This window comes from Callorhinus ursinus, unplaced genomic scaffold (genome assembly GCF_003265705.2).
Source record: "Callorhinus ursinus isolate GAN/ISIS: 27379988/994484 unplaced genomic scaffold, GSC_fseal_2.0 scaffold75, whole genome shotgun sequence".
Lineage (NCBI taxonomy): Eukaryota > Metazoa > Chordata > Mammalia > Carnivora > Otariidae > Callorhinus > Callorhinus ursinus.
In genome coordinates, this window is record NW_027397137.1 from 4,782,381 (window position 1) to 4,805,994 (window position 23,614).

General features: G+C 57.0%; 2 protein-coding genes across 3 annotated transcripts in view; one reads left to right on the forward strand and one right to left on the reverse strand.

Moving 5' to 3' along the window:
• PDXK (pyridoxal kinase) overlaps positions 1–9,354 on the forward strand; it is a 31,972-nt gene extending 22,618 nt beyond the window's left edge. For both annotated transcript variants that reach the window (XM_073887028.1, XM_025863530.2), the window contains 4 exons: positions 764–875; positions 1,392–1,528; positions 3,168–3,234; positions 3,515–9,354. In XM_073887028.1, the coding sequence (XP_073743129.1) occupies positions 764–875; positions 1,392–1,528; positions 3,168–3,234; positions 3,515–3,627 (429 nt within the window). In that variant the 3' untranslated portion in view covers positions 3,628–9,354. The remainder of the gene's footprint in view (positions 1–763; positions 876–1,391; positions 1,529–3,167; positions 3,235–3,514) is intronic.
• Positions 9,355–13,565: 4,211 nt separating this feature from the next.
• Positions 13,566–16,834, reverse strand: CSTB (cystatin B). Its single transcript, XM_025863473.2, has 3 exons — positions 16,665–16,834; positions 14,106–14,207; positions 13,566–13,925 (listed from the first exon to the last, which is right to left on the reverse strand). Exons 1-3 carry the CDS (start codon positions 16,728–16,730, stop codon positions 13,797–13,799), a joined length of 297 nt encoding a protein of 98 aa, XP_025719258.1. The 5' UTR covers positions 16,731–16,834; the 3' UTR covers positions 13,566–13,796.
• Between the last annotated feature and the right edge of the window lie 6,780 nt (positions 16,835–23,614).

A 23,614-nucleotide genomic window follows, 5' to 3' on the forward strand; every position in this document is an offset into this window, starting at 1 on the left:
AGGACGGCAGGGCCCTCCTCCAGCCGCGACGGGAGAGCTCCTCGGTGGGAGGTCACCGCCGCGTGACTCCCTGGTCGGTTTTCTCCCCGGCTCCTAGGCCCAGGGCTGAGGAGGGTCGTGGCGCAGCCACATGGGGTGACGCGGGGGACCGTTCCGCTGGGCCAGGGGAGCCTGAGTGCGGATCCGCACTGGCCCCAGGAGTGGAAAGCCCGAACGCCAGTGCCCACTTCAGGGTCCACATGAGAGCCTTTCCGGGTCTCAGAGTGACCCCCAGCGGGCGGGCGGCCTAGCGGCTAGCTGCCTCCTCCCTGAGCCCCCATTCCCTGAGAGTAGCACGCCCCTCGGGCTAGGCCAGCACTCTCCTGAGCCCCCGGTTTACCCAGTGGGTGTCTCGTCCCAAGGCCTGTGTTCTGGGAGGGCTTGATGGGCTGTGTGGAGCCAGATGAGAAAAGACAGCCCATCCGGGGCGGGGTTGGCACCTTCCTCTGAATGGGAGTGCAGTTGGGTGTGGGGTCCAGCAGAGGTACAGCTTCAGGCTTCAAGCAGAGGGCATGGGGCTGGTGGCTCCCACCTGACAAGCTGCCACTCAGCACGCGCGGGCTGTTTCCTCACGTTCAGAGCCTCTGGTCTCCACTCCATCAAGCCAAGCCCGGTTAAAGTGCATTCTTGGCACAAGGGCCGGTGGTGCCTGGCTGCTCGGGCAACTGGGAGCCCTGGCAAAGGTGGCCAAGGTGCGGCTGATGCACCCCCTGTGCCCCGGCAGGTCATGGACGAGCTGCACGCGATGGGCCCTGACACGGTGGTCATCACCAGCTCCAACCTGTCCTCACCGAGGGGCAGTGACTACCTGACTGCGCTGGGGAGCCAGAGGATTCGTAAGTTCTGGGAGGGCCTGTGGGGCCTCATGTGTCGATCGTTGATCATGTAAATGCCACCTGAGTTGGTGTTTCTGCACAGTGCCAAAACGACACACGAGGTCGGGGTCACACTCGCTGCCCCAGAGGGCACGCGGCCTCCTCACCACTCCCTCTGTGTCTGTGGGAGAGCATGCCCCACACCCCATGCACTCCCGCACACACCCCCCCATTTCAGTGAGTCCACGGTCCCTATGGCTCTAGGCGCCCTCATTACTCCTCCGGCCGTGGGTTCCCTCTGCATCCTGTCACAGGTGCTGGTCCCTTTGTGCCATGCTCCCCCAGGCCATCCTGCCGGGGGTTCCAGTATCCACATGCCTCCTGGGGATGGGGTGTCCGTCCCAGTGAGCCCCTGAGAGGCAACACTGGCCCTCCTTGCCACCGTGCAAGGGAGAAGTGGGGAGGGGGGCAGGCCAGTTCCCAGTCCTCTGCTGGCCCAGGGTGTTAGGGCCCACTGGCCGTGTTCTCCTCCTCCAGGGAAACCCGATGGCTCTGTGGTGACAGAACGCATCCGCATGGAGATGCACAAGGTCGATGCGGTCTTTGTGGGCACCGGGGACCTCTTCGCCGCCATGCTCCTGGCGTGGACGCACAAACACCCCAACAACCTCAAGGTCAGCAGGATGAGCCCCTCCCTGCAGGGATGATCTGGGTGCTGCAGGGGCTTAAACAGGAGGACTGCGTACATCATGCTGGAGTCGGCTGGGTCCAGCTACGGGGCAGTCCTGAGCCAGATGAGGTCCCGGGGCTGTGAGCCAAGGCCTGAGAGGGGTCGTTGTGGCCTCAGTGAGTCTGTAACTAGGAGCATCTCCCAGGAGAGCAGCCCAGTCAGCGTTTGCCCTGAAATGTCATTGCCCCAGTGACTCGATAGACTCAGAGGCTGGGAGTCCCCTCAGAGGGATGAGGGACGGGGCTCCGAGGTCAGACTCGAGAGACGTCTGTGTGTCCATCTCTCCCCCCACTCCCCACACCACGTGTAAAAGTCCACAAATGCATGTGTGTAGAGAGAAAGCCATTTTGCACAGGCATTGCTGGGCAAGGGGAGCAGTTGCTGCTGATCTGGTAAATTGGGGTGTGGGGTGTCGGGGGTCTTTCCCGTGTGTTCTGTCGTGAAGCTCAGGAGTGACAGCTGCATTCTCTGACCTCTTTCGGCACCACATGCCGTATAGTTGCTCTATGACATCAGTCATGCTGTGTCTTCCTTCGGCATTGTTAGAACCACAGAACTGGAGACCCGCTGTGCACAAGGCCACCCCAGCCGTTGGGCCCCTCTCTGCATAATATGGTGGCAGAAGAGGAGGCCCCCATCTCTGGAATGTGCACAGGAGGGGCAGCTGTGAGGGGTGCTTAAGAGAGACAAAGCATGCCTCATCTGTGCTGGGTCCACTGGAGGAAGGAGGAACTTCGAGCTGGGATCTGGAAGTGGGTTCCCCTCAAGCTGTCTTTACTGGATACCAGGAGGGGCCCCGTCTCCCCCCGGGGGCAGGCGCGTACCCTCCCTATGACATCAGTCCCACTTGTGCCACGCAGGGCTTGGGCAGAGCCCGGCCCCTCTTGCCTACAGGGCTCAGGGACAGGTGCTGTGATGTGAAGCTCTAATGTGCTGTGTCCTGGCCGGTGCCCCCCCCCCGGCCCCCGACACCCAGGGATGAGGGTGAGCACAGACCTGCTGTTTTAGTTGGCAGCCGTGGGCGTTCCTTCTGGTACAGGGCACCTTGGCCAGCTGGTGCCCAGTGGAGGCCTTGCTGCTGGGCTGCCTGAGGCTAAATCCAGGTTCAGCACAGCCCTGGGTCCCGGATTTGCGTGGGAGGGCGTTCCACTCACTTTCCCAGCTCCTGCGAAGCCCTGAGTCTTTGACTTTGAGATGCCAGCAAGCAATGACCTTGGCCAACTCTGGGGTAGGAACTCTTTTCCGTGTAGATTCTTCACAACTACTTCATTCCGGAAACACTTGTATTAAGCACCTACTGTACGCCAGACAAAATCGACAGGTCCTAAGTCTCAGCCCTTCCCCAGAGTACACGGGCCAGAGGGAGGCGGTTAATTTTAGCATGCAGGCATTTGCCCAGCTCTCCCAGGATCTTTGTGGTGAGCCATCCCAGGGTGGGGAGCATGTGATGGTAAAGCCAGTGCCTTGGTGACTTGGGGTGGAGACAGTGCTGTGGACGCAGAAGACCCCATCCGGACTCTGGGCATCATGGGAATGGGGGAGCCACAAGGTGTGTGTGTCTCCTGTGCCCCCCTTCCCCACAGGTGGCCTGTGAGAAGACCGTGTCTGCCATGCACCACGTTCTGCAGCGGACCATCAAATGTGCAAAAGGTACCTCCTGGCGAGGGCCAAGGGTGCGTGAGGTGGTTGGCACCTAGAGCAGAGGCGGGGAGCGGGAGAGACAGCTCTGGTGCTGGCAGCAGGGTCTCTGAGGCTCCTGCCGCCACCTCTGGCCTTGGCACAGGGGCAGGGGCCAGCCTGTGGAGTGTGAGCCCGGGATGGGAGCTCCAGAGGTGATGTGGGCTGTCAGGGCTCACTCGGGCAAGGGAAGGGGGAAGGAACGTCGGGGTAGCTTCTGCTCTGTCCCTGTCATTGACGCTTTGTCCTATAGCCCAGGCAGCGGGAGGGCTGAGGCCCAGCCCGGCGCAGCTGGAGCTGAAGATGGTCCAGAGCAAAAAGGACATAGAGAACCCGGAGATCGTGGTCCAGGCCACAGTGCTGTGAGGCCCGTGTTCCGCACCCCAGTGCCCGGCGTGTGGTGTCTCCCTTGTCGTCCTGTGAAAATGTAGCGTCTGCCTTAGAGCTGTGACTGAAACGTGGTCTTTTTTCCTTTATGAGTGTCCGGCATCAACTGGTCTTATTGTGAAAATGTGCTGGTCGTGCTTTTCAAAAGTAACAAAGCAATCACAGAAATCTGTAATTTGGGGAACGCGGCCCCCCGCGGCTCTACTGTTGGGGTGCGGTGAGTCCCGTCCCGAGTGGGCTGGGGCTGCGGGAGCCCGGGCTCTGTGTGTCCCCAAGGAAGACTTGGGTCCTAACCATTTGCGTCTGGAAGAATTATGCCAAATCTCTGTGTTGTCTTTCTGACCTGACCCTCTCTGCTCCCACTTCAGACATTTTGTTTGTCACTTAGCTGTTGGGTAGGTCACCAGGGAAGGTTTCCCTGCGGGGACGGATTGACAGCAGCTGGCCCGGCACGCCCAGGCACTGTGCAGTCATGCTGGGGGGCACCTTTCCGGGACCCTGAACATTCAGACTGGTCTGCACGTGTCATGCCCATCTGTGGGCCCGGGGACCTGCTGGGTGACATGATGGAGACGAGGAAAGGTCCTGTGGGTCAAGGACAGCTTGTGGGAGGACTAGCACATGTGTTCCCTGTTTTGTGGCACGGCAGGTCGAGTACGCACTGTGTTTGCCCCCCCCCCCGCCTTGCCAGGAACAGATGCATCGAGCCATGGTGCCGGTGCAGAGATGGGTACAGGAGGGCAGCGGGGGATGCCTGCCCTTCCCTGCTCGGTTCCGCATTCTGTGCCAGCCAGAAGCCAGGAAGCAAGAGGCCCCTCGAAAAGCCAGCTGCAGCTGCGCCCGCCCCTCACAGGAGAGGGTGTCAGCACCTCGGGGAGGGGCTGGGGCAGAGCGCCAGGGGAGCAGCTCCCAGATGCCTCTGGCAGAGGCCACAACCTAGGTTTTGACACCAGGCTGGTTGTCCACTCCTGGGGCCACCTCCCTGGCCCCACTTTGCCCAGAAGTTTGAGGACCCCCAGGTGTGGCTGCAAGCAGGGAGGGGTGCCCATCCTGAAGACTCAGCCTGCCTCAACCTCAGCACCTGGCCCCCGAGCCCCCATCCCCACCCGGGGGGGTACTCCTCTCCCAGGAGCCCACAGCCTGCAGGATGGAGGGGGGCAGATGGCGGCCCCTGGGAAAGCAAGCCCTCCCCAGGGAGCCCCCATGCAGGTCCCGTCGTGCAGCCCGCACCCCCTTCTGCGGCAGTTGCCCGTGGCCTCCGGACCACTGCCACCCCCTCAGTGCTGTGTTCTCCACTCCGATGAAGACTCCCCAGAACCAAGAAACGCTGGCTCCATGCTGTTCCATGCACTTTTCTTTCTTCCCAGTCTGTCCACGTCCTGAGTGTCTTAACTTATGCATGAGTGCCCGACAGCCCGTGCACAGGCTCGGCGGTTGGCTCCCACAGCGGGCTCAGGTCAGGGTGTCTGTGTCCCTGTCCTGTGTCCTGGTTCTGAGGACCGGGCTCCGCTTAGCCCTGGGGCAGAGCCCGGCCGCCTGTCACTGCCAAGCAGAGCTGGGGAGATGGCCGTGCCACCAGCCAGCAAGTTTCTCCCCCTCTTTTTTCATGTCGAGAGCAAGGGGAAGGGGAAGGAATCTAAATGTGTCTCTCCCCAGTGGGACGACGGAAAAGCCTCCCCGGAGCTATGGTGTAGGGCAGAAGGGCTCGCCGTGTGTGTGTCCGGTGGCCTTGGGGCACACCCCGCAAACCCCGTTCGATTCCCTGTTCTTTATCTTTTATTTCAGAGGCTTAGCCTTTGTGTTCCACTCAGTTCCTTTGCTTCCCTTTACTATATGTAGGATGATAATTATTCCACTCATAAAGCTTCCTGTCACATCGTGAACTTTCTGGCGGGATCCAGGACGTTTTCCTCTGTCTCCTCTGACTGTGAAGCCCCGAGCACTGGGAGAGGTGGTGTCGGGCGCTCTGCACTCGGCAGCTGGAACCGGGCATCCTGAGAGCCTCTGCAGAGTGCGGGGCTCCTGTAGAAACATTCAGGGGTGCCTGGGTGGCTCAGCTGTTAAGCGTCTGCCTTCGGCTCAGGTCATGATCCCAGGGTCCTGGGAGCCTCCTTGGGAGACTGTCCAACCCTCCAGCTCCCAGCAAGGTGTGTGTATCCCGTGCTGCTGCTGAGCCCATGCGATCCTAGGCTCGGTCCTCCGTGCACATAGAGGCCCTGGCTTGTCTGTGCTTAGAATTTCCCACCCAGAAGTCCACCATGGTCATTAGCAGTGGTTTTTTTTTTATACAGGTTGGGTCCAAATTAGAATTAATCTTTGTTTCTACTTTCCATAGTTTAGTAACATGCAAAGTAATAATTATATATTTTGAGATGAGAGATGTATTGGTCCTAAATCGCCTGCTTATGACCAGAGTACAGATTTCAATAGTTTTTCAAAGCTTCTGTGAACTTAAAGATGAATTACAAACTATCCTTTTTTAAAAACCATTTTCAAAAATCATTGCCAAGTTCTGCTAAGGTAATCGTGTTAATCTGCATTATTTTTGTAATATATGTCAGCGATGATACAAATGATGCTTTTCTCGTCCTGTTCTTAAATTTGCTGCAACCAGTTTTTAAAACACCGGCTGATTATTCGATGGACTGAGTGTGGTTTGGTGAAACTGCCCTCATGAATACGTGGTGGGTGCTTTTCATGTTCGGCCGGAGGCCAGAGCGCGCTGCCTGCACCACGATGCCTGAGTGCTCAGTGCAGATGTGCGACCCCCTCCCACCTCCATCATGCAGGAGAAGTAATGCTGTGTGCTGGGGATGGAGGGCAGGGTGAATCCTTGCCTCTGGGGAGGAGGCGGGGGGGAGCAGGGCCAGGCGGCTGGGCCCTGGCATCACTGGGTGTCCCGAGGCCACTCCTGACTCTGCCATACCTCCTTGCTCGACCTCGTGTTCACTCCCAGATGAAATGTACAGTAAAGGAGGTGACAGCATTCTGACTGCTGGATTGGCACCATGAGCACACCCTCTCCTTGTCCTTCCTGCCCTTTGATGGGACCACCCGCCTGGGGCTTGGGGTCTACGTCGGCCTGAATCAGAGGCCCCCTGTGAGCACTCTGTTTCCCACACCAGAAGAGCTGGGAGTCCCTGTCTTCCTTCTCTGCCCCCCACCTGGTTGCTTGGGCGTCCCTTAAGCACGCCTCCCCGTGGGACGGGGTTTCGATGGGAACCCCCCACCCCATTACCTGCCTGGGCCAGAAATCGGGGAAGGAAGTTTGAGTGGGCAGAGGGGATCGTGCGCAAAGCAGGACGCTGCGAGTGTGGTCCTCGCCGTCTGAGTCTAGGTGGGAGCCGTGTGGCCCCCAGGCTCTGCTCTGCCCACCAGAGGGGCATGGCTGCGGAGCCCACCAGTGTTCACTGCATGCCACCTCCCGCTGCCAGGCTGCAGGGGGCCTCCCTTCTCATCCTGTCACTCACTCCATGCAGCTCTTTGCACTAACACTTCCCTACGGAGCCAGGTCCTGTGTGTTCATAGAGGGAGCACAGTAGATGTATGAGCCGGCTGGGCGCTCAGAAGGAACCGCATCCCCTGGGCGGGCAGCTCTGGGAGGCCAGGTCCACTGCCCCAAGCCCGGAAGCCTCGCGCTTGGGCCTGGTTGGTCTGGAGGGACGACACTCCCCCAGGAGACCTCCTACTTCATTTCTGCCCTGAGGTCACTGGTCAGGCTGGACCCTGGAAGCACAGGGGCACAGTGATCAAATGCCTGCACACATGTGGCCACAGAGCTGGTGTGCGCATGTGTGTGTCTGTGCTGTGGTCACTTTGTGGCATGGGCAGTCAGGCAGTCGAGCAGTCGGAGTGTCTGTGCAGGTGAGAAGTGTCCTGAACCCGTGCGTGTTTGTATTATAGAGAGCTCACTATGGTTGCAGAATCCAGCCCTGCACTTGCAGCCTCTGCCGGCAGGGGGTGACTAGGCAGGGTCCGGGCCCCACCTCTGTGCTTGCACACCTCACCACCCCTGTAGGGGGCGCTTCAGTAGTGCACAAGCTCTCCAGTGACTGGAGCCCGGTCTTGGGGTCTGCTCCCCAGGGGCTGTGCTTGCAGCGGGCTGGCCAGGTTCCTAAAATGCCAGGCTGCTCGTGCGCGTGTCTCCCTGTGGACTTGTGCAGGCGGTTCTCAGTATAAAACCGTTTCCGTTTTACTGTGTGCTGATGCTGATTAAATCAGTCTCATGAACCACCACCTCCCTGCCTGTCCTGAGGTTGTACTCACAAACGACACAACGTGTTCCTTTGCTTAAGACAGAATTTGATGAGTGACTTTAGTTCCGACTTAGAGAATATTTCCAAACTTTGTATTAACAGAAAGTTCTTCCCAGAATTTTCTTTTAAAATTCTGGCAGGGTATGGGCGCCTGGGTGGCTCGGATGGTTGAGTGTCTGCCTTCGGCTCAGGTCATGGTCCCAGGGTCCTGGGATCGAGTCCCGCATCGGGCTCCCTGCTCCTTGGGAGCCTGATTCTCCCTCTGCCTCTCTCTCTCTCTCTCTCTCTCTCACTCTGTCTTTCATGAATAAATAAATAAAATCTTTAAAAAAAATAAAATAAAATTCTGGCAGGGTAAACACATTTTAAAACCTTTCCCACTGTCGGAGACCAGCAGAGCCCTGAGCTCAGAGCAGGAGACTTTGTGTTCGTCCCTGAGCCCCGGCTGCCAGTGAACTTTGGGTGGGGGTGAGCAAGGTCAACTGCAGCTCCTCTCTGCCCTTGGCCCCACACCAGTATGGGGCAGGTTTCCACCTTCTGCATCCGGAAGCCCATTCTGGTGGGAAAGGCCTTCCTGAGGCTGTGGGCCACTTACCTGGCGAGGGCGTCACTCACTGTCCCTCAGGTTGCCCGTGAAGCCAGAGAGCATGGGTCCCTGCTCTTCGCCCAGCAGAATTGAGCTGAGGAACAGAGAGGGGAGTCTGCCACCCTAAACCTCTAAGCCGCATGCTCTGCAGAGCCGGGCAGTCTGGGGAGGGAGCTGGGGTGCCCCCCGCCACCCACGCTGTTCTGAGCTGTGGAACAAGGTCCCTGGCTTCAAAGCCACTGTATTTACTTTCTCACGTGGGACCCAGCTCCTGGCACGAGGAGGGTGATTGCCCAGGGAAAGAAATGGAGAGTTGGGCCTGGTCTCAGCCTTCAGCATATCCCAAAGAACAGAGGGGAAGCAAAATGCGCAGCAGGACTATAGACCCCCCACAAAATACCTGGGACCATTGTCCTGACTGGCAGCGTAGATGTGACCCTTGGGAGCGGAAGGTGAGTCCCTCGTGTACGACATCTAGCCCCCAAGGATGAGGAGTGTGTGGATGACGTTGTGAATGCTTTTGACCGTACAGCTGCATACTTTCTAATTTAGACTTTTAGTTGGGATTTTGGCCAATGATTGCAAAACTGGACAGACAGGAGGACCGAGGAGGCGCTGACTCAGAGCCTGGCCAGTGCTGGCCGGGGCCTTCCCGGAAGTGAACTCGGATGGTGGCGGCGGCGGCTGCGTGGGAGAGGGAGGGAGGGTCTCTGAGGTCCAGCTGGTGGTTTGGGCAGCCCCGGGGTCTCCAGCCCTACCCTCGGTGCGTGTGTGGATGTCCACAAAGTCCCTACCGGCACTGTAAGGTCCGTGTCTGTGTGCTATTGACTCGTGATTATCCACAAATAAATCTCTTTCTGATGATGTTTTTGCAGTGCAGTGATGTCTTTTCCTGTGAGGAACTCCCCATTAATTATCCCCTAGTACCTGAAGCCCCTCGGCCCCCCGGACAGCCCGCCCGCCCGCCCGCCCGCGCAGCAGTGCTTCTTGCTGAGACGCATGGGATGAGGCCCTGAACATGCTCCCCTCTTAAAGGAATGAGCCTGCCGGACGACCGGACCTGACCCACCCTCCGAGGCCCACTTCTCCTCGCTCATCTGCTCCGTGCCCTGGGGGCTGGCCTGTGAGCTCCGCCTGAGGGCGGGGTGCTGAAGCGGGTGGGACTCCCTTTCCCCAGCCCCTCCGGGCCAGACTCTGGGAACCAGCTTTAGCCACTGTTCTGTGTCACTGCTCCTTCTGGGTTCCAGTGCCTGGGGTTCAGTTCCCTCACCCCTGGGTGGTGACGGCGCTGGCCGTACTGGCCGGACAGGTACCGGGCTCCCACTGTGGTTCACCCACACCTTTGCGAATAAATCCGCAGGCAGTCTCCAGGAACACCAGGCTCCTTGCCTGCCAGAGAGGCGGAGGAGGGTGGGAGAGAACACGGGAATCGCTTTATGTCTTGAAATGTCCCACTGCACCTCTCGAACCCGCTGCGGACTCTCCCATGCCCCTTCGTGGGCCCGCAGGCCCTCCTGGTGGACGACTGTGTGGGGCTGGCGTAACACACTTCCACAGATGCGGTGGCTTAGAGCGACGCTGACGCACCCACAGCGTGGAGGGCAGACAGGTCACGATAGGCGGGCAGGGCCGCTTCCTCCTGGAGGCTCCGGGGAGAAGGTACTCTCCGCCTTTTCCAGCTTCTAGAGGGGCTGCATTCCTGGCTCGTGGCCCCCCACATCACAGCCAGCACTGTAGCCTCTGTGGTCTGACTCTGACCCCTGCCTCCTCTTCTGAGGACACTGGGATGACATTGGGCCCCCCCAGAGAGTCCAGGATCACCGCTCCAACGCAAGAGCCTTTGCTCAATCACATCTGAAATGTCCCCTTGCCAAGTAAGGTAACCTCCGCAGGTTTGGGGCCATCCCCCGGGGGGACCCACTTTAGCCCTCTGCGTCCTAGGGGTGTGAAGTACCTGGGTCCTCACACAGTCACCCGTCTCTGAGGCTCTGCATGGAAGATCCAGCGGAGGACCACGCATGGCTGTCAAACCTCAACCATCGGGAGGATTCCTGGTTCGGGCTTCCCCTGGGGGGGTTGGGAAGGCCGGCCTGGAGACCACACCACCTCGGGCTTTCCCAGACTGGGTTCCCAGAAAAGAGCCTAGCCTAGCCCCACTCTTGAGCACGGTAGTATGGGGGGCGGGGGTGCCATCCCAGGCTGGCAGGTGAGGATAGGAAAAGGGGCCAGGCAGGGAGAGCGAGAGAAGATGCCCGACAGGGTGTGACCTAGCTGGCCGGGCGGCCTGCCGGGCTTCCAGGTCTCCCGTCTTCTCCAATGGGTCGAAGTCCACCCCACAGGGGCGAGCGCCCCTGGGCTTTGGAGGTGTGCTGCCTCGCCCCAGGGTGGGTGTGGGTCCCACCGGGCTGGACATCGGTACCAGAGCTGCCGCAGCGGAGGCCAGGGCAGGTTGGGATGGACGGGCTGGGGACGCCTGGGGCCTGCAGAGGTGGGCCGGGTACGGTACAGTGACAGGAAGCCCTGAATCAGATGAGGAGTCCCCTCCTCCATCATGTGGTCACTTGCCAACCACCTGCCTGCCAGCCGCTGCCAACTCTGTGCTCGGGGCCCCCGTGCAGTGGGGGCGCCAGCTGGAAGGCCATGTACCCGGCAGGCCCCCAGTTCCTGCACAGGGCGGGCACCTGTTTGCATTCCCAGCCCACTGGGGGGTCACAGGGTTCCGGACGTTTGCCAGGGCAGCAGGCCGGAGACGGCCTCAGCACGGTTTCACTCTGCTCTTCTCTCAGGAAGACTGTTACACGGAGGGGCGCCTGGGGGGCTCGTCGGTGAAGCATCTGCCCGCCGTCTCGGGCCATGATCCTGGGCTCCTGGGATCGAGCCCCACATCGGGCTCCCTGCTGTTCCCTTTCCCTCTCCCTCTGTGGGCTCTCTCTCTCTCTCTCCAATCAATCAATCTCTTAAAAAAGTGTTACGTGGGCATTTTAATAATTGTTGTGATTGTGTTCAGGTCTTTGATTATTTTACAATAGGATTTTTCATCTTTTTCTCCCCACTTTTAAGAGTTCTTTATACATTAGCAGTATCAACCCTTAATCAGTTACAATTACGTTCTCCAAGTCTGTAATTGGGGTTGTAGATCAAAAGCCTTTGTCTAGCCTGGACTATAGAGGAATTCACACGTTCCTCTAGAATTCTCATTTTTTTCTAGCCCTTGTCTGCTGGAGCCATGTGCCTGCTTTTGCAAGGACAGAAAATGCATGAATGCCACTTCCAAGCAGCTCAGTGAGAGCCTCCTAGGCACCCCACCTGGTGGTGACCGATTACCCACACCGATGATTGTGTCCAGTGCATGAGTGACATCAGTTACTTGTTCCTCTGTCTCTAGGCCGACGTGCACCTGATCCCATCTGAGTCAGCTGACTGTGCTTTCCGCTGGCGCCGTGTTCTGGGAGCAGCTAGCGACAGGGTGTGGTGGGGTCTGCTCCTCTGAGCTGGTGGGGAAGCCGGGGGCCCCCTGGAGGGGCAGAACCAGGGCTGGCAGAGTGCGCCGACCTGTCCGGCCCGGGGGGGGGGCGGGTGCAGGTTAAAGGTTTGGGAAAAGTGACATTCGCCGAGAATTCTGGGCGGAGGAGAGAGGAAGCTCACCTGAGGGCAGCTGGGAAAGGCGCCCGCCTGCTGGCCCAGGGGGGGCTCGTTCCCACCTGGGGAGCTTGAGCACTGGGGTCTGTGACGCTCAGCAGTGGGCCGGGTCCCTTTTGCAGTCTTCTTGGCTCTGGAGAAACAGATGGTACTCCCAGGGGTGAATGGAGGAGGGCTCAGTGAGGGGCCATTCCAGGCGTTTGAGGGGCCATGGTTGGGGGGGGGTGCGTCACCAGCCTGGCACGAAGGGCTACCTGGTGGTAAGTTGCAGAACTAGAGAAAAGTCCTGTCGTAGGGAGACACGGACAGGAACCCCATGGTGGTCCCTGCACTGAGGAACCAAGGGGTAGATGGAAGAGCGTACGTCCCCCAGACCAGCTCTGGATTACTGTCCCCATGCTGAGTTGCAAAATATGCTCAGTCTTCATTTCAATGCAAAATCGCTTGACCGCCAAGAATAAGAGCCTGTTAGGAACGCTTTTTATTCTAGTTCAAGGACAGCGACGAGGACTCACATAGCTCGTATTAGGGTGTTCTTCAAAGCTTCGAAGCTGTTTGCTCACCACGCTACCCTAGCGCGCTCTTCCTTCCCTCGAGATCCAGACAGCCCGATCCTGCAGCCGCAGAGCCAGCTCAACGTGCCCCACGCCGCAGACACAGAGGTTTGGGAATCCGAGACCAACATGAACCCTCGAAAACAACTTTCTGCCACGACCCGAACCACACAGACACCTCACCAGTCCTCCCTCTCTCCCGACAACAGTAACGTTGTGCCCTTTGCTTATGAAACGGAGACACAGGGCAAACCAAGCACAGGACTGACGTCACTGACGCAGGGACCCTCTGTTGAGAACTGGAGACGTGCTATTGCCCAGGAGCTCCACTGTACCCTGAGCACACGCAGCTCAGAGCAGAAGTTCAAGAGACTCTGCAGGTGGCCGGTGCTCAGCGAGGCCAACTGACTCTTCTGCACGCCCTCTGTTACCCGAAATGTTACAGCCTCTTGCACACACATCTGTGTATTTCTACCAGAGCGTAAGGCGGTGTGTGAATGTGTCCAAGTACCCTAGAGCTAAGGGTCTAGAATCAGATTTACCCAAATCCTTTCATTTTTATGGGGGAAACTAGAGCCTAGAGACAGGATGAAGTCAAGGCATGAGTGTGGGTAGCTGTGGTTCGAACACAGGCTCCTGGAATCCCGGGTCCTCCACCCACTCATTGTGACCTTGGGCAACTCCCGCCCCCGGGGCGCAGTTCCGCAGGGGGAGGGCGGGGGCTGGCCAGCTGCAGCCGGCGCGTGACCCAGGAGGGGCCCCGAGCACAGCAGCCACGTGGCGATAAAACCACCGCATAAACACATCCCTTCACCTCCAACGCTCCTCTATGTGATTATGGTTTCAGATCAAAGAAAACACCCAAACAAAGGAGTAAGTTCATAAAGATTTAAAAATATGTATTTAAAGAGAATATAAGCCCTCTTTGACAGTAATTAAGATCAGTGACTGTGTTGACTTTGTCTCTCCCGCTGAAAGTCAGGAACAGAGTCGCAAAAGAGGTGGTGACATCCCCCCGCCCCGCGAGTGGCCCCGTGTAGAAACGACATTTTTGATCCCAGACACATTCACAGAGGACAGAACCACATGGACGAGCCCTATTCAGAGTGGGAACTAGAAATACGCCAATTCGTCATGCCTGGCTTTGTTGGTCTGATAGCTGGACAAGGCCACAGGCTTGTTTTCGTGTGGAAGACTTCGAAATACTCGAAGGTGCACAAACTCATCATCGTCAACTTGAACCTGGAGAGATGGAAGGAGGTTAAGGTGAGTGAGGGGCAGGCAGGGCCTGTGACCCCACGTGCCCCTGCTGGGCCAGCCTGCATGCCAAAGGCCCTGGATAGGGGTAGGGGGATCCCTTCGGGTCATCAGCTTCCTGCTTGCCACCCTCCCGGCCACCCGCCACCCGTGGCTGACCCTCACCTTGATGAAGTAGTTCATCCCTGCGACCACCTGGCTTCTGAACTCCACAGCCTTAAATGTAGCATACTGCTTATTTTCCCGTTCTTCCAGCTGGGGTTTAACCTTGGGGAGGGGACAGAACGGAGAACCTTAGTGGCTTCGCTCCTGTGAGAGGCGCTCACACAGCCTATTTCTCATGTGAAATGCTACACACTGGATTCCTGTATTACCCTTCACAGACTTTCCGTAACCCGATTGCTCTTTAATAGTGGAGGGACGCATTAACTCTTAGCTCTCCCCATAAAGCGCAGAAAACAATTCCTTCAATCTACCGGTTTCCATGGTCCTATTTCAGTAGATCACTGGCCCTTCCTGTTCTAGGAATATCATGGGATATTTTAATATTGTCACCATTACGGGCACCCGGATGGCTCAGTCAGTGAAGCATCCGCCTTCGCCTCAGGTCATGATACCGGGGTCCTGGGATCAAGCCCCGCATCGGGCTCCCTGCTCAGCCGGGAGTCTGCTTCTCCTTCTCCCTCTGCTGCTCCCCGCTGCTTGTGTGTGCACACACTCTCTCTCTTTAATAAATAAAATCTTTAAAAAATACATACTCTTACCATTACAGTACTATATGCAAATTTACAACCTGTTTTCAGTCTTAACACTTGAACAGTTTGTTTGAAAGGCTATACAATTTTTTACTCTTAAAATCGAGAAGTAAATCATTTTCAAAATTTTAAACTAGATTTTACATTAAATTTAAAGGTACTCTTCCATCATATAGGTGTGCCCCAATTCTCTTCACTATTTCCCTACTGTGGGCACTACTGGGCTGTTCCTGCATGTCTCCCATAACATGGGATGCAGCAGATACAGGGCTTCGCAGTAAAAAGCACTTTGCTGCATTTTTAGGGGATTTCTTTAAGATGCAGAGCCTCTGGGCAGAAGCTGATCCTCGTCTTAAATGTCAAATAGTATTCATACTTTTGGGTCAATCCTGTTTTCCAAGGTCTTGGCCTTTTAGGAACTGAGCATCTTTACGGCATAGGAATACAGGTTTGTCTTTTTTTTTTTTTTTTTTTTTTTTTTTTTTTTTTTTTTTAATTTTACTGTTGTTGACAGTAGGCACTGCAGTGTGCAGACTTCGTGAGGGAGGGACTTGGCTAGTTCCAGAGCGTTAGAGGTTTCTGTTGACACTGGCTGCAGGAGGCAGCCTTGTTCCTGGGGGGCAGGGGTGGGGGGGGTCACCATCCCTACACACAGTGAGTCAAAAGGCTGCCTGTGCGGCCTTCATGGAGGCGCCCTTGCTGGGGAGAACGGACAGAAGGCTGGACTCCGGGCAGCCAGGTGGGGAGAAGGCCGGCCACTGCCCGTTGTCACGGTGGCACCTGCCTGTCTCCCTGCCGCCAGTGCCTACCTGCGTCTGAACGCTCACCTGAGACCCCTCCTTCGTGCAAGCGCCATGCTAGGTCTGCGCGGAACGGACTTTGCAGTTTACAAAACTAGGCGCTGGGGGTGTGTGTGTCGGGGGTGTGAGTGACACCCTCAGAACGGCCCGGGGGTGCTGGGAAAGGAATCACCTCTCCCTTCGCCGGCTTCGGGACTGGAGGCAGGAAAGCCCCGGGCTGCGGGCAAGGGATGGTAAGGACACCCGAACAGAGGTGGTGCAACAGGCAGCGTGGCCAGGCCTGGGCCCTGCTGCAGAAGGGCAGCTCACCGACACCAGTGCCCACCGGGAGAAAGAGGGGGCTGGAGGTCAGTTAGCAGCCTTCAGGGGATCGGGCGGGGGCGGAGGACCAGGGAAGGCCCCAGGACAGGACTGGGAGGTGCTTGTCATTGATTGGCGCGGGTACAGGATGTCTTCGAAGCCGGTCAGTCCCAGGGGGCTCTTCTTGCGTGCAGCCCAGAGTGCTCCCCTAAGGAGTCAGTGCAAGCGTGCAGGAGGGGGCGTCCCTGCCTCTCTCCTCTTGGAGACCTGCCAGCAGATGGGCTGGCCGCCTCAGTTTCCCCCAGCAGCAACACCACTGCTCCAGGTCACTTTCCAATGGTCAACATTAAATGACCTTACACACGTTCAGCACTGCGCAGACAAGTGAGGAATTTCCTAGTCCCGGAAAAGCTGGAGCGGTGAGGAAGGGCTGGGCCCTCCAGGCCGCGGCTGCGGGGAAGAGCCCGGAGCCGCGGCCCAGGCGGGGCTCGCACAGCAGTCGCGGCAAATTCCTCATTTTCACAGGTCTCGTGGGGCTGAGTCACCGCCCTTCACGGCGGTCGGATGGCGGAGCCACCTGGGCCCGGCCGGGGCCGCCCGGCGCAGCGGGCCCAGGGCGGCGGCAGGGGAGGGGCGTCACAGCAGGAGCCCCGGGCCTTCTCCCCGCTCTGGACCCAGGCCTTCGCGGCCCCGACCCGCAGCCCGCCCGTCCCCCGCGCGCCGCCACCTGCTGCGGTCGTGGAGCTGGAACCCAGGAGGGCCGGCCCGGCCTCGGCGGCTGGAAGGCGCTCTGGGAGGCGACCCCAGGCCGGCACCCGCGGGCCCCGCAGCGGGGAGCCCCGTCCAGGGCCCCGCCTGCTCCCGCCTACCTGGTCGGCGATGGCCTGGGTCTCGGCCGTGGCGGGCTGCGAGGCGGTGGGCGCCCCGCACATCATGCTGGCGGCGGACGGAAGAGGAGCGACGAGCGGAGGAGGAGCGGCGGGCAGGGCTGCGCCCAGCGTCCAGGTGCCCGCTCTCCTTAAGGCTGGCGGCGGTCACGTGGCTCGGGGGCGGGGCCGGGGCCGGGAGCGGGGCGGGGCGGGGGCGGGACCGAGGGCGGGCGGGGCCGGGGGCGGGGGCGGGGCCGAGGGCGGGCGGGGCGGGGCCGAGGGCGGGCGGGGCGGGGCCCGGGCGGAGGACGGTCGCAGTCCTATCCACTGGGCGCGCAGGGCGCCGGCAAGCACCTGGGGCCCTCACTGCCCGCACCGTGTGGGGACCGGTGGTCGCGTGCTGTAGGCGCGTCCCCGCGCTGTGGCTTTGGTTTCGTCTTTCTCTGGCCGGTCGGGGCGGAGTGTCCCCACTGCAGGGAACAGTTGGGGTCAGGCCCCAGGTGGGGGTGGGGGTGGGTTGTTCAGGGGACGGTCTGGAGTCTCATCCTGTGCAGGGCTGGACGCAGCGATGGGGTGGGGTAGGGGGCGGGCCACAGGCAAGTGGTGAGCAGGACCTGAGATAAGAGCTGCCCGAGGGCAGGGGAGAGGGGCCTGTGCCCAGCCAGGACCTGGAGGAGCTGGGCACCGGGGCAGGAGGCTGTCGCGGCGTCCCAGAGGCCAGGATCAGGCCCTGCCCCGCCTCACCCCCCCTATGCATTCAACCACCCTGCGTCGCTCATCTGCAAGGCCTGGCCCAACACCCCACTTGTGCCAGCCACTGTGGAGGTCAGTCACCAGCATGTGACCCAGAGGGACGGTGGAGGGTGGGCCTGTGTGAACAGAGGAGACGCGAAACTGCCCCGGGCGTGGGGAGGAAATGGCTCCCAAGGCTTTGGCCCGGCTGGGGGAGGTGTGGTCAGAGCGAGGCCATTTGGGAAGGGCTAGGTTAGGGCAGGATTTCGGTTAGGATTAGACAGATTCCACCACCCAGGGAAGGGTCCCGCACTTTATTCAGGGCAGGGGTAAGGCCCATGCTTAGGAGCTGTCTGGACAGGACTGGTCTTTTAGAAAGGTCCAGGCCCTGCCGCCGGCGACCCACCCATCAGTTGACGCTGGCCTCCCCTCTCACTGGGTGCTGACTCTGCAGGAGCAGGCCCACCTTTATCTGCTGGTGGGCCCAACACAGAGCCTCAGCGAGCAGATGTGTGGGGAGACAAGGCTTTCTGGTACCTGCCAGGGGCAAAGCCCGGTTTGTAAGTTCAGGAAGGGTGGGGGAGGTCAGGGGTGGCTGAGCCGTGGGGAGTTGGGAAGGGGAAATCCCACAACCCATTCACAACTGCGTGAATGTGTGAGTGAGTTGGATTTGACTCCATAAAAATGGAAAACTCCTCTATGTGGAAAACAAAGCATCAGAAAATAATTGTCAGGATGAGGAAAGGAAGGCAATTCTCTGGTCTTGTCATGTCCTGCAGCTCAGTGGGCTTTGCCCATCTCTCCCTCCTCTCATGCCTCCGCCCATCCCAGAGGGTTTAGCTCCATCTTGCAATGTGTTAAAAAGAAAACCGACAGGCCCAGAACGGAGCCACTTAGGCCAAGTCGCCAAGCCAGGACTTCATCCCTAACCTAACCACACCCTTCCCTAGTGCCACCCTCCCCCAGCAATGTAGTCCTAACCGGCCAGTGAGGAATGTTCCGGTGGCCACCAAGGAGGTACCCGGTCCCTTGGGCCCTCTCCCTCCCCCCAAGGAAGAGGAGGAAATCTGGGGATAAGACCCCTGCTCCTCCCCCTGAGGGAAGGTGACCTTGCCCGAAACCATCCTTGCTTTTCTTTCTTTCTTTCTTTCTTTTTTTTTTTTTTTTTAGATTTTTAAAATTTATTTGACAGAGAGAAAGCCAGAGAGGGAACACCAGCAGGGGGAGCGGGAGAGGGAGAAGCAGGCTTCCCGCGGAGCAGGGAGCCCGATGCGGGGCTCGATCCCAGGACCCCAGGGATCATGACCTGAGCCGAAGGCAGACGCTTAACGACTGAGCCCCCCCAGGTGCCCCTGAATTTTATTTTATAACAGATGCCTCCTCAGGTCTGATGCGCTCTCTCCCTGCTGGACCCCGCTCCTCATGTGCTGACATTTTACAGATAGGAAGCTACACCCGGGGAAATAAGCAAAGCGAACCCAAAGGAGAGCAAGCAAAGCCCGCTTATTCAGAGCTGGCTGCAGCAAGGGGGCCCCCACCCGCGCTGGGGGTTGGCAGAGACTCACAGCAGACAGGGGTGGCGGACAGCTTGTCATGGAAGAAAAGGAAGACTCAGGTGTGCTCTGTGGAGTCTGTGGGTGGGATACTACAAGCTGGGCATCCTGTGGGATTGATTTCAGGGGCGTATTCGGTTTTCTCTGGCTGTCTTGAGTTAGGAGGGGAAGAGAAGATGGCAGTCACGGCCGACTCCTGACTGGTCCAGGGGTGGGGCTGCAGAGGCCTGTGGCCGCGGTCTGGTTGCCAGATGCTTCTTATAGAGGTTGTGGGTCAGAGTTCTCTGGTCCCACGTACACGGTCTGGCCATCGACCCTATGCGTGGTTGGTCTCTCGTGCTGCCCTCGGAAGCCAGGGTTTTCTTACTGCTGCAGGTCTGGGTCGGCACGGATGCTTGCAAGCAGCCAAAGAGAGCAGGCTCTGGAGGCCAAATGCTCGAGGGCAGATGCAGGCCTCCCTCGTACCTGCCGTGCGGCATAGGACTAGTTGCCGAACATCTCTGGCCCTCTCTGTGGGGATAATACTCAGAAGCAATCTCACAGGGTTTTGAGTTTAAGTAGTAAGTGAGTTAATCAGTGTGAAAGGTTCGGGACAGCATCCGAGCCCCAGGGCGGGCTGATAGTGTTATTACCGCGACTGTCTCTAATTCGTACACTAACTTCAATCTGTCCCATAATTAGCATCACTTTTTCTATCCAAAGGCCCTGGAAGAGGCTAACATTTATCTCCCATTCCTTGATGCCCCGGGTTCTCATCTTGCTGGAGCCAGAGAAAAAAAGACCAAATATTATGTCTCCTGGAGCCACTCCAGGGCCTTGGATGTCACTTCAGCCTGAGATCTGTGAAGTCTCTGACTTCCCGGCACGTGGGAGGCAAGGGGTTTTTTCTTAGCGTCTCAAGCTTCCTTCTTCCTCAGCAAGATGCTCGGCTCCTTTGCTTTCCTCTTTGTGCTGTTAGGCAGGTGATCCACGCATCCGCTCCCGGAGCTGATCAGTTGGTGCTTATGTTCCCTCATGCAAAAAATTGTCATCAGAATGTGTTGCTAATTAAATTCTAGCCCAAGAAACCCTTAAAAAAAAAAAAAAAGGAAAACAGAAAGAAAAGGAAAGATGGAACATTTATACAACTAAGCATTTACCGGTTACCAGTTCATCTTCACTAGCAAGGGAAGTAACAGTGAAGATAAACCCAAAACCAGGTGCCCCACACGGGCACACCAGGGTCCTGCCTCCCACAGTAGGGTGCCTGTCAGGCCTGGCCACCTTCGGTTGCTACAGACTGAGTGAACCATGGCTTTACATCTGAGCCAGGGCCCTTGAAGGGAGCCAGCACCGGCCGAGGCAGCCCTGAGCCCCTCTGGAGGGGTGGAGCGAACTGCAGAAATTGGGACAAGTCAAAGGAGCGAACAGTTGTAGAATCTTAAAAGGCCCTTGTTGTAAACTAATGCAGGACAAGGGTTTCCTAAGTGAGGAAGCCTCCGCAGAATCAAAGGGAAGGAAGGCCGGGATCCGGGTTGGGGGGCAGTTGACTCTCTGGGTATGCCTGGTGCACCTGCCCTGGGCACGCCAGGGGTTCTCTCTGCGTCTCCTAACGACCTGTGTCCTTGCTGGTGTCCCCAGCAGCCAGATGTGCGGCATTGGGTCTGGTCTTCACCGTTGTGTCTGTCACACAGGAGGCCCTAAATAAATATTTGATTCTCATACACTTCTGTAAATCACAAATAAAACCACAGTTGGAGCAATCAATGCCAGGAATCAGGGAAAATTCTTGGATGGAGAGAAAATTTATAAAAATTTCCATCCCAGAATTTAGAAGCCCCTCTGTGCCCAGCCCCCATCCATAACAAGGGGCCGTGTTGTTGGGGGGAAGTGCTTCTAGAAGGGCATTTCCCCATTTCCCTGCCCGCTGCTCCCCCAGCTGCTTGTTGAAATGCCAGTTTGTAGGCTTTCCTTGGAGACTCGGGTCCCCGGTGGCTCGGTGGGGCCCAGGTGCCACAGAGCCGTTCGCAGTAGCCATCTCTGACGGTGGATGTAGGCATTTAATAACTTTGCTCCCTGTGATTTTCTGTATTTTTCCAAAGCTTTATTTAAACAACTTTTTGTTCTTAGAAAAAAGAATTGTCTTATTTTGGAATACTGCTTATTCTTGAGAAGTTAATAATACCATGGGAAAATGCTAGGTGTGTTACTGATAGCCGTTTCAAAACTGTCAATATCGTGTGACTAATATAATTCCTACGTTATATTAATAAATTAATGTGTAATTAATAAAAAATCGTATGCACAGAAGAGAATGAGCAGCTATGTGCCAACTTGTTCCTTCAGACCCTGAGACTGTGTCTGGCTCCTTCCTGTAACTTTTCTTATTTCCCTAATTTTCTATAATGAAAAATTGAGAGCGTAAACATGAGGAAGAAGCCTACGTGCGCTCCGTGAGTGAACGCGTTTGAGTCCGGAGAGAAGGTCTACAGACGGCCGGCTCGGGGCTTGGGTGAGGAGGGTGAGGGCCCTGGGCGGGGCACCTGAGCAGAGTCCTGGGGAGGACGGCGGGCTCTCACACCCTCCCGGGCACCGTGGGCCAGCCTGGGCATATCCTTGGCCCTGTCTCTTACAGGCTCTGGGCAGAAGTGTAACTGCTGAGCCTCTTTGCTCACCTACAGAATGGCAAAAGTCATACCTCCCTTGCAGCATGGTTTTAGGGTTTACTAAAGGTGGGTGCAAAGTCTCATGAGATGGTGGTGCTATGACTGATTTTATCTTCCTTCCCCCTCCTGTAGCGGGATCCATAGTGTCTCCCTGAAAGTCACGTGTACCCGGAACCTGAGAGGGGGACGTGAATTTGGAAATAGGGTCTTGGCAACTGTCATTAGTTAAGAGAGGTTACTAGTGGACCAGGGTGGGCCCTAAATCCAATGACCGGTACCCTTATAAGAACACCAGAAGACACAGCGGCTCGGGGGAGGAGGCCGCGTGATGAGGGAGGCAGAGACTGCAGCAAAGCAACGACAAGCCAAGGCCGCCGGGAGCCTGGGGGCAGCAGGACGGGTCCTCCCCTCGAGTCTGCGGAGGGAGCGACACACGGGGTCCGCAAACAGGGATTTTTCTGCCTTCCAGAAACAAAACACAGGCAGGACCAGGGTGAGAAGCGGGCCTACGTGATATTGTATGGAAATATGATGGTCCTTACTGTTTGTGGAATAAATAGGCATACTTGTGTGGCTAATCTGTACCCAGTGAGCTGTTCGCAACTGTCCTTCACACTGCCACCACCTGACACTGTCCTGGGAGCGGGCGGATAGACACACACAGCTTCGCCTTTGTGGGGCAGACACAATGGGGTAATGTGTGTACCAGCTGAAGAAGACACCCATTCCTCAAATTCCTGTTAGACTTTCTTTCTTTTTTTCTTTTCTAATACTTAAAACTTTTTATACCGAAATAATTTTAGGTTCCAAAGATAGTATAGTTTCTATAAACGTTCCCTAAATGTTGGCACTGTACATGAGCAGAAACAGCAGTTTTCAGAAGCAGGAAATAAGCCTGGCTTTACAACAGATGAACTGACCCACAGCACTGACTCATTCACCATTGTCCCGGTAAAGTCGTCTTTCTGGCCCAGGCTCCCGCTACACCGCTGTGCTGTCAGTTTCTCAGTCTTTGTCTTTCAGGATCTTGATCCTTTTAAAGAGTATAGATCACCTTGTCTGAGGACTGATTCTCTTTGGGGCTATTTCCTCATGATCAGGTTGAGTTTTATCGTAAAGGAATGTGGGGAGCCAGGGGCATTGACGGGCATCTCAAGGACTAGACGGTTTTGCTTCAGCTGACTCATTCACAAAGCAGGTGCACGATGCGTGGGTAGCGGGGCCATAAGTCAGGCTTTTGGTTCAAACAAAGTTTATGTACAGTCATGCTGACTTAGACAGAAATCTAAGCTGGCTCCCCTTGTCTCTCAGGCCTTTAGAGGGTTGTTGTTGTTGTTTTTCTAACCACAGTGATGCTGTGTCCTTTCAGTGCATCTTATTGAGGGTACCTGGTATCCATGTGTCTTCTCCCAGGTAATACTGACTTCCATCTTGAATAAAGTGGTGTCTGCCGGGTTTTCTCCACTGTAGAGTTACTACTTCCCTATTGTAACCAATAAGTACCTTTGAGACTCTGCAAATATACTTCCTATCATACTTTTGCCACTAATTTTAGTATCCGTTGCTGGTTCTTGCCTGCAATGCACAGCAGACTTTGAAAAGTTTCCTAACGAGGGATAATTTCACATTCAGAATAGAGCACATTCATTCATTCATTCATTCATTCATTCATTCATTCATTTTTTAAAGATTTTATTTGACAGCGAGAGAGACACAGCGAGAGAGGGAACACAAGCAGGGGGAGAGGGAGAGGGAGAAGGAGGCTTCCCGCTGAGCAGGGAGCCTGATGCTGTGCTCGATCCCAGGACCCCGGGATCCTGACCTCAGCTGAAGGCAGATGCTGAATGACTGAGCCACGCAGGCGCCCTATTCATTTATTTATTTTTAAAAAGATTTATTTTGAGAGGGAAAGAGAGAGAGAGTGTGCCCGCAAGTGCAAGCAAGCATGGGGGAAGGAGCAAAGTGAGAGAGAGAATCTCAAGCAGACTCCCCACTGAGTGTGGAGCCTGACGCGGAGGCT